Source organism: Trachinotus anak, unplaced genomic scaffold (genome assembly GCF_046630095.1).
Source record: "Trachinotus anak isolate AG129_WGS33_773 ecotype Australia unplaced genomic scaffold, CSIRO_AGI_Tana_v1 ptg000016l, whole genome shotgun sequence".
Classification (NCBI taxonomy): domain Eukaryota; kingdom Metazoa; phylum Chordata; class Actinopteri; order Carangiformes; family Carangidae; genus Trachinotus; species Trachinotus anak.
In genome coordinates this window covers 6,312,514-6,326,781 of record NW_027273867.1, presented here as the reverse complement: position 1 = coordinate 6,326,781, position 14,268 = coordinate 6,312,514, and the positions used below count along the sequence as shown (strand labels likewise).

General features: G+C 40.2%; 2 protein-coding genes across 5 annotated transcripts in view; one reads left to right on the top strand and one right to left on the bottom strand.

The window, feature by feature from the left end:
• Positions 1–7,605, top strand: part of LOC139633735 (solute carrier family 66 member 2) — a 35,032-nt gene extending 27,427 nt beyond the window's left edge. For all 3 annotated transcript variants that reach the window (XM_071499617.1, XM_071499616.1, XM_071499618.1), the window contains one exon: positions 4,266–7,605. In XM_071499617.1, coding sequence (XP_071355718.1) covers positions 4,266–4,476 — 211 coding nt within the window. In that variant the 3' untranslated portion in view covers positions 4,477–7,605. The remainder of the gene's footprint in view (positions 1–4,265) is intronic.
• Positions 7,606–9,935: 2,330 nt separating this feature from the next.
• kcng2 (potassium voltage-gated channel, subfamily G, member 2) overlaps positions 9,936–14,268 on the bottom strand; it is a 31,940-nt gene continuing 27,607 nt past the window's right edge. For both annotated transcript variants that reach the window (XM_071500823.1, XM_071500824.1), the window contains exon 3: positions 9,936–13,181. In XM_071500823.1, coding sequence (XP_071356924.1) covers positions 12,354–13,181 — 828 coding nt within the window. In that variant the 3' untranslated portion in view covers positions 9,936–12,353. The remainder of the gene's footprint in view (positions 13,182–14,268) is intronic.

Here is a 14,268-nt window from a genome sequence, read left to right as displayed (position 1 = left end):
GTGGCCACCATCACCTACATTGGTAGGTGATGGTTCTGTGTAGAAATATCTTGAAGTTGGTGTTATTCAAACCCAATTTTTACTGCTCTGTTACATAAAACAGATGCACATCATTTCATACATATTATCCCAAAGTTCACCTGGCATATTTGATCCATCTTATGCCAGCCTTACACCAAACAACTTTTCAGGTGATTTCTCTGTCACAGACAAATTTCCAATGTCGGGATAAAGTCATGAAGGTTTGTTGCAGCACACTTCTGTCATCTCGGTCATTTGGTGTAAGGTGATCGTCTGAGCTGTCCTCAGACAGTCCTTTTTTTTTGTATTGACCTGCAAATTGTGACATTCAATGATCCTTTTGTCAGCACCAAACAGGAAGCAGCAAACTGAGTTGATAGTGAGCATAGAGGCGACTCCGGAGAGGCGCAAGAATGTGAGTCTCTTGATGTAAAGCCAGCGTTTAATGCATAAGGGAGGGTAATATAAAACAGGAAATCATAATTAGAAAGTCCAAACGCAGGCATTTTAGGGACTGATCATGACAATTATAGTGTTGTTACTAACTTTATATAATAATAATTATTATTATTGTTATTATCTTTTTTTTCTTTTTTTTTCAAAGAGCAAAAAAGACTTAAAGTCACTATAGTTTTTAATCGAAGCATGAGTTAGTTCTGAGTGACGCAACCAATGGATGAAGTCGGGTTGAAGAGTTTAAAAACTTTGTCGGCTTTAGTTCTGGGGGTTGACAACTTTATTCCTGTTATCCCTTCAGAATAATTTCCCTCTCACCTTACTAATCTCACCCCTCATTATACCTCGCAGTTTGAAAGCTTTTTAGTAGGTGTGTGATGAGTCAGTGCTGGACTCTCCTTTACCCCCACCATGTGCTCGGTGCCGTATCGGAGCAGTTTAGAGGCGAGCAGAATCACAGCTGAATCCTTAGAGACACATTCACTAAAATGCGTGACAGCTGGAGAGAAACGACGAGATAAAGACAATGAATAGCTGTGGACTTCACTAAGTGTGTTCAGTAAGATATGACTACATATGAAAAAGAAACTCCTTCTTAAATGAAATATTAATACACCAAATGCATTTAGCTTCCTCATATGTGGATTTGAGGATTTAGCTCAGTAGCTGTTAATCCAAAGAGGCTGAATAGCTTCTGTGTCACTGGGTCAGATTAGTTATAGCTATTAAACGAACATAGTTTAATAGTGAGTGATAAAGAAGTGTATATCAACGGTCTATAAATAAATCCACAAGCCTGTGCTTCGACCTTCAATGTGTCTTTCTTGTATTCAGAGCGAGACAAATACAAAGCCAGTGCTGCTATACAATGAATCTGCAGCCCATTGTCCAGCCTAGCTCTACTCCTCCACCTCCATCCTTTGTGTACAGAGCACAGTTTGCTCTCTCTCTCCCTCCCTCTATATATGTCTCGGAGAAAGTGACAAATAAGTAGCCAGACATGTTTGTGCCCTGTTCCCCCGGTCCTCCCTGTGTTACCTCTTATTAGGGAACCAGCAGAGGAATTGATCAAACGCGAACCCTGCCTCTCTCATCATTACCTGCAGGTACACATCGTCATAACTCAGACAGCAGCCACTGAGGAATGTGGAGGAGGAGAGGAGGGAGGGTCTCTTTCCACAGTGCTAACAAGCTCCTCACTGGGAGAGAGGAGTGTGAGGATGGCAGGCAGGGGGAGGGGGCAAACGCAAACAGGTGTAGAGAGACGGTGGAAGGAGAAGGAGGTGTTGGGAAGATGAGTGGATGGGGACAGAAGGAGAAGTATTGTGGAAATTGAGTTTGTGAAAAAAGAAAGAGGGTGGAAATGGAAGCCAGGAGGGAAAGAGCTGGCAAAAAAATAAGAAGTGAAAATGGGGGAAATTAAAAAAAAAAAAAGAAAAAAAATTAAAAAAAGAAAAAGAAATAAGGATTGCACAAATTGGACTTAGAAATGAAAAGGTGAAGCTGGTGGAGTCATGAATAATGCAAGAGGAGATCTGGCTGCAAAGCTTTTCCCCCAAAGAGGCTAAAAAAAACAGACAGTTAAGGGTTACAGTAAACCCAGTGGGGGGGGGGGTAGATTATCTCTCATCCATTCTTTACATGTGTTAAGAGGCTTATAGAAATGCAGCGAATCTGCTAACACAAAGACTCATCCTGCTTCCCTTATCGTTGTACCACAACGTTTCACCTGCAGCAGGAAGCAAGGCTTTGTTTTATGACATATTTATTTGACTTTGTTCCACAGGGGTCGGGGCACGTGACAAAATTCAGTTATGAATTTACGGGTAATACTTGATCCAACCGTCGATTAATGTTTATGACCTTTAATGAGATTACAGCTTTGACTGATGATTACAAGAGTGCAATATTAAATTGAACGTGGAGAAATATGTCATGAACATCAGCCTCCGGTCAAGTGCAGAGCACACAGCTGTTGAGAATAAAGGGCATGAAACAGACTAGATCTCCATTACCTTTTCATGTATATTTATGTTTATTTCCACATAATAATATCTATAAATATGTCTTTGAAAAAGGGCAAAATTTACATAAACTACATTTCATTTTATATTTTTAACCCAAGAAAACAGAAGCTGGAAAATTAACTACATTAAAAACAATAATCAGTTGCTAAGACTAGTGACAACACTTTACAAATGACAGTTGTCATAGTAACACAACACGTTTTCCAGCTCTCAAGTTTTCTTACCTCGGCTAACCAGTTCCTGGGGGAAACGCCGGCTTGTGTTGGGTTGGGGGCAGCAATCTCATAGAAAAACATCTCAAAACCTGAACAAATAAAACCGAAGCAATCTTGAACTGAGCCAACTCTTTAAAGTCAGAGTAGCGCAAATAAAAATGTCCTGCAAAGCTTAATCGAATAGTTCAATTCAGTTTTATTTGTATAGTGCAAATTATAACATACATTATCTCCAGATCTTACAGTGTTATAGAGAGAAACCCAGCAGTTCCCACAATGAGCAGCACTTGGCGACAGAGGAGAGGGAAAGCTCTCTTCAGAATAGTGTATCGAAGCGACACGCTTGAGTGAAATGACTTCAAATGTCTCAGCATGTGTTCGTATTGTCAGAGGCAGGTTTCTTTGGGAAGCACATCTGAAGAGTCCTCTGTGTGTGTGTGTGTGTGTGTGCGTGGACACTCAGGTGTATTGTAGACACAGTGCTGGCTCAGTCCTTCCTTTGTCAGCATTACCCACATGTATCCCTGCCTCAAGCAAAAAAAAAATGTTATGGGAAAAAAGAAGAGTCAAACATAAGTGAGAGTTGCAGAAGTTGGAAACTGGTGGGCCTACAGAAAACACCCGTGATCACCAGGACCAGCACTTTTAATGGATCTTTAGAGGACTTTTGTTATTCTTTAGAGGTGACGTTCACACATTTCCTGCGTGCAGCAGTACACTTGTCTATTTGTCTATTTTTGTGGAGTATGACTTGTATATAAAATTTTGTTTTTGGACCTCGGGGGTTGGTTCTTTTCCTATGTTTCTTCTTCTCTTGTTAGGCTTCCTTTTCCATCTCATTAGTTGAGTTCACAGTGTTTCTCAGTGCCAGTGAGAGGACAAAGACTATGCTTAAAGGAACTTTGCCATCACAAATCACATGAGTGCTTTTCTCCAGTCGCTTCTAAAACAATAACTCTTTTATGTTACTGTACAACTCATACCCTGGATTGTCTCATGAGCCATCCTATAAACAGCTAGCTCAGTGCGTGCCAGAAACACTCATGAGTATTATAGTTAGAAATGTGCCACAGGATGTAGAGTGGATGAGAAGCCTGCACCCTGAGAAGATTCATTATTTCAATTTCCCATGGTTGTTATTGTGGCAAATTTACTATTCCCTTCTTGCCTGAACTGATATTGCATTTCTCTGACCCCTTTTCCTACTGTCATTAACATCCACTGTTGGTGACCAAATTGAATTTAGAGAAAAAATATTTATTAAAAAAAAAACTGATGGAAATGTATCAAAGATGCAGTGAAGATCTGATCAAACAAGGTCTTGGAAGAGATGCTAATGCCCAATGGAAAAAAAATATGAAAAATATAAAACATGAAATAAAAATGTACAAACTAAATAAATAAATGAAATTAGAAAAAATGAAAGTAGTAGTAGTAGTAGTTATAAAAGTAGGAATGATGAAATGTTCTTTTGACCTCTGTTATTGTAATGAGTTTTAATCAGTCTTGTTTCTTCATCATCTCTTCTTTTACTCTTTCCTGCCAGTATCAAGATGGTGCTGATGTGGACCAGCGGCGACACCTTCAAAACGGGCTACTTCCTGCTCACCCAGGCTCCTGTGCAGTTCTGGACGTGCGGCCTGCTGCAGGTTATTGTGGATGTCGCCATCCTGTTCCAGGTTTACTACTACAGCCGCTACCCGCAGAAACCCATCTCGCACACCGTCTCCCACACCACCAGTGCCAAAGCCCTCTGAGATCCCCTGCAAGCTCTCCGAGGACACTCAAAAAGAGCAGTGACGAAGCCCTTTTAAAGGAGCTGTGGACATGTATAAACATACATGAGTACCGATGCACCTTGAGATGATGCAGGCTACTCACTGTCATCTCTAAGTATACATAAAGATACATACACACCCATAAATAAGGCATTAACATACACAGACACTTTGTGATGTTGGTGTCTGCAGCGATACCTGAAGGACACTTGTTACACACAAACGCGACCTTTTTGTTTTATTTATTATCCTACTGACTTCTTCTCAATGCGACAGTATGCTCGCGTATTGGAATGCAGACTTCACAAAGACTATATCCTTGAATCAGCCTGTGCATGTGGAGATTATTATGCACATACATGAATATACGGTATATTTGAACTGCAGGTGTATGCACTGAAATCTGTGCTCAAGGAAACGTGGACCAGCTTTTTTCGTCCACATACGTTGATGATTGTTGCATGGACCCTCTGCCTTAAAACACACACATTCAAACATGGTTTGCTGCATTACCAGCAATACAAATGTATGAATCAATCAAAAAATTATAATCTTGATATACAATATTACTGAATGTACAAAACGGCATTTGGTATTTAGTTGTTTTCCCCAACACAGTGGAGAAATGCTGGTCAGTCTACCACTTGTTGGACAGATGGTCGCCATGTGCTGTGACACACAGGCTCTATCCTTGTGGGATAAAACTGTAAGAATCTAGAGGCAATCAAATTTTACCAAAAGAAAAAAATCCCAAAGGTTTGGGGTTGCAGTGCATTGGCTTCTACAAAACCTTCAGGCTAACGGAGAGATGGGAGCTTCGTAAAGACAGAAGAGCAGGCTTCTGTCTGAAGCCAGTGCTGCTGGAAGCAAAGGTTAGGTTGAGTCATGGGAACATCATGTAACATCATGGTCATCATGACCAGTGTTTGACCTGCACAGGTTTCCCAATGCCAGCATTTTTGTACTAAAGTGGATATAATTTTGATCATTTTCATGCCACAATTTTCCAAAAACCACAAAGGTTTAGATCCTAGATCCCAGTATTATTAAGATGCATTCAGACTGAACACAAAGTGAATTTTACACCAGGTCATTGAAGCATGTGAACGCAAATTTACTCTGGGACAAGGACAAGTCATCGTGAGCTGAAAATGGGTTGAAGTCATTTAAGCCAATTTAAGCCAAACCGTGCTTTTGCTATGGGTTTATGAAGCCACTCCAGTAACAAAGTTCTGAGTTCCTGCTGAGTTCTGAGTATATGAGCTGTCACACAAACACAACAGACACACTCCACACATACACACTCGCTGTATTGGCTGCCTGCTAGCTACAGCTAATGTCTGTACTGTCGATTTTATATTGTCTGCTTGGGGCAAATATAGAGTTCAAATAACCCCTGGTGAAGATTAGCTCCTTGTTTAGTCTGGACACACCTTTAGGATGAAAACAGCATTTATACCACAGGATCATCTTGTAATTGATTCCAATATAAGATAACTCTGGTTTATTACAACTTGATGCTGTGTTAATGTAATGTTGGCAGAATGGAAGAAAGAACAGAAAAACCTAGAGTAGGGATTATACATGTAGTCGTGCCATTTAAATGCCTAAATTAGCTACTTCTGTTGTGGTGTAGTGGTTTGTTAACAAATGAAATTAAATACAGACAAACAGTGTAGCTGCTGAATCAACTGAGCTCAGTTAGTATAATTTAGAGGTGTCTGTAGTTCCTTTCCGCTAAGTGGTAGATGTCGTAGCTGTCCAAAAATCTCTGATTCAGAGTTACAACTAGGAGGCTAACGTTGGTGGGTTTTTCTTTATTTAACTGCTTGGAATTACAGTCTGAACAATAGAAGCTAGAATTGGCATTATTTTTGCAGTTTTGGCCACTGGTAGTAATAACATTATTGTTAATTGCTGAGATCCAGGAATGCGGTAATAAAAGTGGTCCTACTGTCTCAGCAGTTTCCAATCAAAATGATCAAATAAGACCCAAGTTGTAGTAAAGAATTAACCTTAAAAAGGGGTTCACTTTACAGACCACTTCTTCTGAATATGGTCATATCTACACCACCACACATTGGAAGTGGGTAACAGTGACTGGCCAGTTTATTATCCATATTCTAAACCCAATAACATCCAATAACACCCCCTGATATCCATGCTCATGACTCCATTTCATTCACTGTGTGCCTCTTTTGGCAGGTTGTACTCATGACCGTTAAGTCATAAGAAATTAATTTCCTGTTGAGAAGGAGAAGCAGCCACATATCACAGACAGAGTGAAAACTTTTTGTTATTGATGTTGCTTTGTAATGTTTCTCTGGGGAGAGAAGAAATGCCAAACCAGGAGGTGTATGACTGTCAGCCCTTCAGTGAACTGTGTACCAGAGCAGACCTGATTCTGTCCTCCTCTTCTAAGCCTCAAGAAATGGAAACTTCCCTTTTGTTCCACTGGGACATGACAGACATTTTCTATGAATATTTCTTTCTCTTCTCTTAAATATGAAAAAGACCCAGTGGATGACTCTTTGGTATCTTAGTAGGGCAGGTGCACTTTTTGTGTTTACACCTATTTATCCACCCTATTTATTTTGTTATTTTTTTATTATAACCTTCAAATATCAGTGTAAGGTCCAGTGTGCCTGTTCTTTATTCAGACTGCAGCGAGAGTGACTGTTTTGTATGGATAATGCAAGATACCTGACATGTTTTTGTTGTGCTGACAGGATCAAAATGACCTCAGAGTTCCACTTTTTTCCCTCTTTCATTCCATGTATCTGATTTTTTTTACTTTGTTTTGTATCATTTGGTTCATTTATTTTATCATGTGAAGGTACTTTCCCATAGAAACTGCCAAGTTTTGCATTGTCTTGTCTGTGAAACCCACACTTAGTTTGTTAATGTACCAAAAATATAATTACAATGATGTTTTTTTAATGCTATTTTTACTATGTTTCATGTGTTTGTTTGCATTTCATTTTTCTATTAAAATGCCAGCAGCCCAGCTCAGCAAGTAAGAACATCTGTCAACACTTGAGGCTGTTTAAACACATAGTATTGTCAAGAATCATGCCATTGTCACCCAATAAAGAGGACCGGGACAGACTCATGCATCATGTTTTGTTTGATGTGTGTCAGTTGTGCAGACATCCACCGTTGCTCCCGTCAGCGGTGCAGCTCTGGCAGATGTCAACTGTCAAAGGAAGCATAAGCCCACCAGCCATGGTCCTTCTTTGGGCTTTGGGTATATGCCATTTGAAGCAATAATAAGCACATAAATTGTAATATGCTTGGCTTTCACATCAAGCTCTGTGCTGATACACAGAGGAGACGGTACACAAATAATAAATGTACCAGCCAAAAAGGAGAAAAAAGATGTACTTGAAAAAGCTTTTTCTAAATGCAGATCCAGATTCATAATGCTCTCTCTTTTAGTCTTTCAATGTGCCATTAAACAAAGACGTGTCTGTCTCTTATAGATTAGGCTTGAATAACATTTGTGCACCATTTTTTCTTATTTGTTGATCTACGTTCTTTTACTCTATTAACCTGCTCAACAAAATCATGAAACAATGAGAAAATCTTTACCAGACAGAAAAGCTATGAATGTCTTATCTGCAGGGTAATATTTATATGTATATATGAAGAGAGCCACATGGGCCCTCACTGGCAGAAATGTGTTTAAAGTTTATCTTTAAACTCAGCATCAGGAATCAGGAAGATAATATTCTGAATTGTGCACAGTGCCTCAGAAATGTGAGTGGGTGTGAGAGAGCTTCCCTGCATGATAAATACTGTAAAATGTCTGGTACAGACTTCTGCATATCCTGCAGTGCCTTTGACTGAGAATGGATTAGTTTCGTCACCTCAAGCCTCTTCAAAAGTGCATCGCTGCTTCAAACCAGATATGATGGTGGGAACTTTTACTGATACACTTCTCTGAGATAAAATTTACTTTCAAGAGCTTTAAATGTTTTAACATGTTAAACTCAGTGACTCTAGTGCTGGAGAGCTGCTCAAATATTTGACCTTGGAAGCCTAAAGTGGCTATACTTGATATTTTTGTAATAGCAGAATTAGCACCTGAATTTGCACTCCCTTCTCAGCACCAAACAGCAGACAGACACAGTTAGCTACTAGCTGATGAACATAGTGGAGCATTTAGGTAGCAACTACAGTGCAAGATAATTCCCTGGGGAGTTGGTGGGGGCTTAAAACAGAGTTCAATTCAGGTGACCAATGTTTGTTCAGGTGCTAATGTTTGCTTACATGTTTCTGCTGGCACCACTAAGAGGCCAAAATAATCAGTTACTGCAGGTTTAAAGCTGCTCTTATTAAATTACTTGCTTTCATTGTTCACATTTTTCAAATTGTATGTTTCACTTTTAATGTTACAAGTGAAGGGTTATGGGGGGGCTGGGTCTGCTGGTTGTAAACTTCCACAAATCCAATAAATAAATAGGACAGAGCAGCTAAATTTAGCCTAAACTCCCAGGATCACTAGCAGATTGCTAGCAGATGGCTTTGTAACATAACCTGTACTACACAAAATAATGAAGTATGAAATTCTTCTTAGCCTTAGAGGTAACGCATGCTTTTACATTTGCAGCTTATGTTTGAGTAGATAAACAAACTTTTGCCCATTACAGTTTTTGCTCCTTGGTTTTGGAAACGCGAGGAAAAAAGAGAAGACACCACTCACCAGACTCTTTGTTGAGTATCCTCCTACTAGAGCCCCATGAAAACCACTTTTGTGGCAGTTAAAGAGCTAGATATTGTTTTCAGGAATTGGTGAAGACCAAAAACAGAGCTGAAAGAGGATTGAATATTGAACTGACATCCATTGGGTGACAAGAAACACGACCCCAATGCTTAATTATAATATTATTCTATGTCTGCTGCATGTTTGTGGCAACTGTTAACTAATACATCCATGCTAACACCTATATCCTTGGAGAGTTACCTTGGGACAATCTCATGTCATATAAACCCTTCAAAACACTCTGTCACTGACTTTCATTCATGGTTGTGGCTTTACAAAGTGTGAGTGCTGTGGTCTGAAATGAAGTGCTGAAGATCACAACCGTGAGGTGGATTCAGTTCAGGGCCTATTTCCACCTTCGGCAGTCTGATCCTTAACTTGACCTCGCAGAGCTAACAGTGTGAACGGGAGAAGCCTTCGAAGAGAATTAATCTAAGTTGAACACTTCATGGAAGCAGTGTCAGTATTAACAGAGCACTGAGCCAACATCACTCCTGCAAACGGAATTAATTTATTATTAATGACAGATCAGGAAAAAAAAAAACATGTACCAAACTACAGACAGACCATTTAGGATGTTCTAAGTGCAGAAGTACAGCACGCACTGTCTTGCAAATTTGAAAGCGTCCTTGTGTATAATAAATTGTTAAATCAAAGCCTTTCCACATGGGACTGTGTTCATTATAATCTTTATTACATTTTTCAAAAGAAGCTGTTCCTCAGGCTATGGATTCATGAGGCAAAGCACAAATCCATTTAAATTGGGTTTCTATTCAAATGATGTCCCAGTGTAACATCCACTCCTCATCAAAACAATAATTTAATATATTGTAGATATAATAGTTTTAAGAGTGTTCTGTGTGATATTTTCATGCTCTTAATGATTCAGTTAATACAGTGACTGCGATTCAGAGTTGGCAGACTAAACAAGTCCTTACAATCCGTGTGGCATATTAAAAATATCTCAACCTAATTTGCACTCTCAAGCACTTACACTGCATTGATTAGTTCCAACTTAACAACAATTTGGGGCAATGGTTTTTTAATGTGTCACTTCAAAGTACAAAGCCCTCAAGCCAAAGAAAATGAACTTCTGTATTTGCAATTATATGAGGAATCATGTAAGACTGTGGAAATAATTTGCAACACCTGAAATGGGTTTAGACTTTAGCCTTTCAGGTCTGTTGTTTTCACAGCCTTAAGGTGGGTGTATAATATTTACCACAATCAGTCAGCCTCTTTGATGAGAGCCAACCTTTCACTAAGTGTTTCTAAGTGTTTCACTGACTTCTTAAATGCAGATTAAAGAATTTTTCAGCCACCAATATTTGTCACACTGATAACAGCCACCTGTGCACATTTCTTTATCATCAAAGATGGTGAGTAATCACAATATCATATCCAAAGAATTTTAGAAAGTGTGAACTTGCAGTTTACAATTCTTACTAAATTGTAAGAATTGTAAGAATCTGAATTACCCAGTAAATAAACATGGATAGCCATACCAGATCGCCAGTTGTGGTGGAAACAGACCAACATTGTATCTTTTGCAAGGAAACAACAAAACCCAACTCTGTTGAGAAAAACATCTTTAGTAAAGGTCCACTTAAATGATTTTCCCGAGCTCTGAACTGCATCTCATGGCTTTCATCAGCAAATGCAGTTCTGCACTGTTGCAATGTCACATATACCTTTCCAGTTTTCCTCTTCAGGCAGGTTCTGTCTTAAGTGTCTTTACTTAGGTCACATGTTAACAGCAGAGCCATATCTATGACAACTGAGTAAACTATCTTAACTATTGAAGACTGTGTCTTGTGGCTAAAAGCTCTGAAAAAAGCCAATAGGTGGTCCTAGAGTTAGTATTTTTTGTTAATGATCATTGCCAAGGCCAAGAAGAGATGATCACACAAAAAACAAATCACAACAAATTCTGAGAATCATTGATCATTAAACATAAGTTATAGTTTAACATTTTGGGAAATGTGATTATTTCCTTTCTTGCCAAGAATTACACTAGAAGATTGATACCACTCTCAAATCTTTCTGTAAAGATAAACTGGTTAGCTTATCTTAGCATAGCTTAGAATACAGCCTCACAGTAAGAGAAAACAGCTAACGTAGCTCATTCCAAAGCTAAAAAAAGACCAGACTACTAGCGTGTCTAATACCATAATATATCCCATTTGTTTAATCTGTACAAAAATCAAAGTGTAAAAATTACAATTTGTGGTTTTTATGTGCTCAAATCCTTATCTTACTGTATGGTTGCTTGGCAACCAGTGGAAACTTTATGCTAAGCTATAGCTGTAGCTTCATTTTTAGCTCACAGATATGAGAGTGGTATCAATCTTCTCATCTAAAGTAACTCTGAGCAAAAAGCGACATCCAAAAAAGAAAAAAAATAACATAAAAATGTAACTATTCCTTTTAACATATGAGCTATCAAGTAGAGACAGAGTAGAACCAGCCCTCACACTAGCCCTTTTACAGATACATCGGTTTTGTGTTACTACGCTGGAGATTAATTAGCTCTGCTTTATTGCAAATCAACATGATGACATCATTGTGTAAATATATGACAGAGACCCACCTACAATACAGAGTGAATGGAGATGATATTCCACATCAATAATAAACTGCATGTCTGACATCTCTGCGAACACTTTCATTCAGGATAATCCTCTGAAATGCAGCTACAGGTGGAACATGAATTATTATTCTGAGGTCTGAATAACAACGCGTCATGGTTTGTTATTAGACTTCCCTTTTGTACAGACTTACCTCAAGTCTGAATCGCAGTCAGTGAGAGAGTCTGTCAGTTTTTGAATCTCATTTGACTTGAGTTGTTTAATCATGAATATTGTATAGTTACCAATCTTTTAAAGTCAAATCTGCAGCTCCTCTGTAAAACTTAGGAAACACAGACACACTTTGGTTCCCCAGTGCTTCACATCAAAGCAGCGACCTCAAACTCCAGAGAAGAAAATCTCCTCCCTGTTCACAGTCCTGCTGCTGTCATCTTTAAAGTCCCAGCACTGGGTGTCGCGGCCTTCCCGGCTGCCACTCGAACACTGATAGACAGTTGGAGCAGCTAAGTTTGCATGGAGGCTCTGATCTCAGCAGCCCTCTGCACAGCCATGGACTTCCTCCGCTGCATTGCTGAGGCTGCAGCGTCCGTGATGCCGTGGTAGCTGTCCGTCTCCTGAGAGTCCTCGCTGTTCTGGGACTTGGTGCTGTCCTGCGAGTCCGGCTTCTGCCTCAGCGCCCGGTTCTGCTCCTCCTTCAGCTCCAAGTAGGAGCGAGAGAAGGTGTGAAAGATGGACGTGACGGGGAAGGCCATGAGGAGGATGCCGCTCAAGATGCTGCTGAGTGCCACCACCTGGCCAGGGATGCTCCTGGGCACCATGTCGCCATAGCCCACTGTTGTCATGGAGATGACCGCCCACCAGTAGCTCCCGGGGATGCTGGTGAACTCCTGTTTGGCGCCCATTTCGCTCTCAGCTAGGAACACCAGTGGGGAGAAAAGCGCCATGGCCACACACAGGAACAGCAGCAACAGGCCGAACTCACGTGTACACCTCCTCACTGTCAGACCAAGCGTCTGCAAGCCTAAGGAATGCCGAGCCAACCTCATCACGTAAAAGATCCGCAGAGCTCTCAGGACCCGGAGGACTAACCCCACCTTCTCCAGGTAGTTGTTCCCCGAGCCCACAGGTTTCCCTCCCACCGACAGAGAGTCCACGATGAGGGTGATGTAGTATGGGAGGATGGCCACCACATCAATGACGTTCAGTGGCGTTCGCAGGAACATACACTTGCTCTGCGTCTGAATGAACCGCAGCAGGAACTCCAGGGAGAACCAGGCGACGCACACTGTCTCCAGCACAAAGATGTTATAGCACCTCTGGGAGCACTCACCCTGCAGAGAATAAAAAGCACATAAAGACACACATTAAGGGTTGTGTTACATTATACAACAGCTACAGCGCCATTCAGCAAGCAAGATGCGTGAACTCCAAAGGCGCTTCAGATAGAGGTGATGTGAAGACGCAGCGTGGAGTCAGTAATTAAGAATCGGTTTCAAAGCCTGTTTGATTTGTGGGTTTGTCATTGACGGAAGAGGTTTGTGTGTTTGATCTCACAACAAAAAGGGTGAATCTATTCTTTCACAGAGAAAAACACACCAGAGAAGGTGCTGAAAGATTCATGAAGCATAAAACAAAGGCTTTGAATATCTCATCTAGTGAACCTCACTCATAGATCAAACCTGAGGGATCAAGAGGTGAGAGCTGTTCGAGCTGTACATGTGCAGATGATCTTACGTAAGACATTAACTGTCTTCACCATAGGTAAATGAAGCTGTTCTGTGGATTGTTAAAGCTACCACAGCTGGAATATTCTCTCTTTTAATCTTTTAATGAAGATCTATTTTTTCAAGACTGCTGAAATAGCATTCATAAATATTTGAAAATATAATTATAAGAGATTACTTGGTTATTAAGTCAAAGTCACCCTGGAGGAGACCGTAAAAGGAGTGTATGAGTGTGCTTTTCATTTTTCGGCATTTACTTAAGTGTTATTAACGGCCGACAAGTAATCTTTGCTTTATTTGTGTCAGATAATTATGTGTGGATTAATTAAAATATGGGGGAATAATTGAGAAGGAAAGAAAACTTTCTTTACTTTCTTCTTTAAAACTTTTCTTTCCTCTTTGTAATGCCATGCAATGCAGTGAAATAGGTATTTCTAAACCATCTTGAATGCTTTCAGACTCAGTTCCCTGCAGCGTTGGGTGGCTCAGATATTCATGACAAGACAACACATGATGATGTTAGGGATCCAGGGGATTACCTCTGTCGTAAAGGCTGTCTGCAGGTGTGGATGTGCACAACTGTGAATATACAAACAAGCTATTTTCCTTTGTATTTGCTCAGTCAACAGCTCTGCTCCATGGAGACATCATTCCAGCTGACCTCCCGCACGGGGAAAGAAGTCCTCTAGGATTC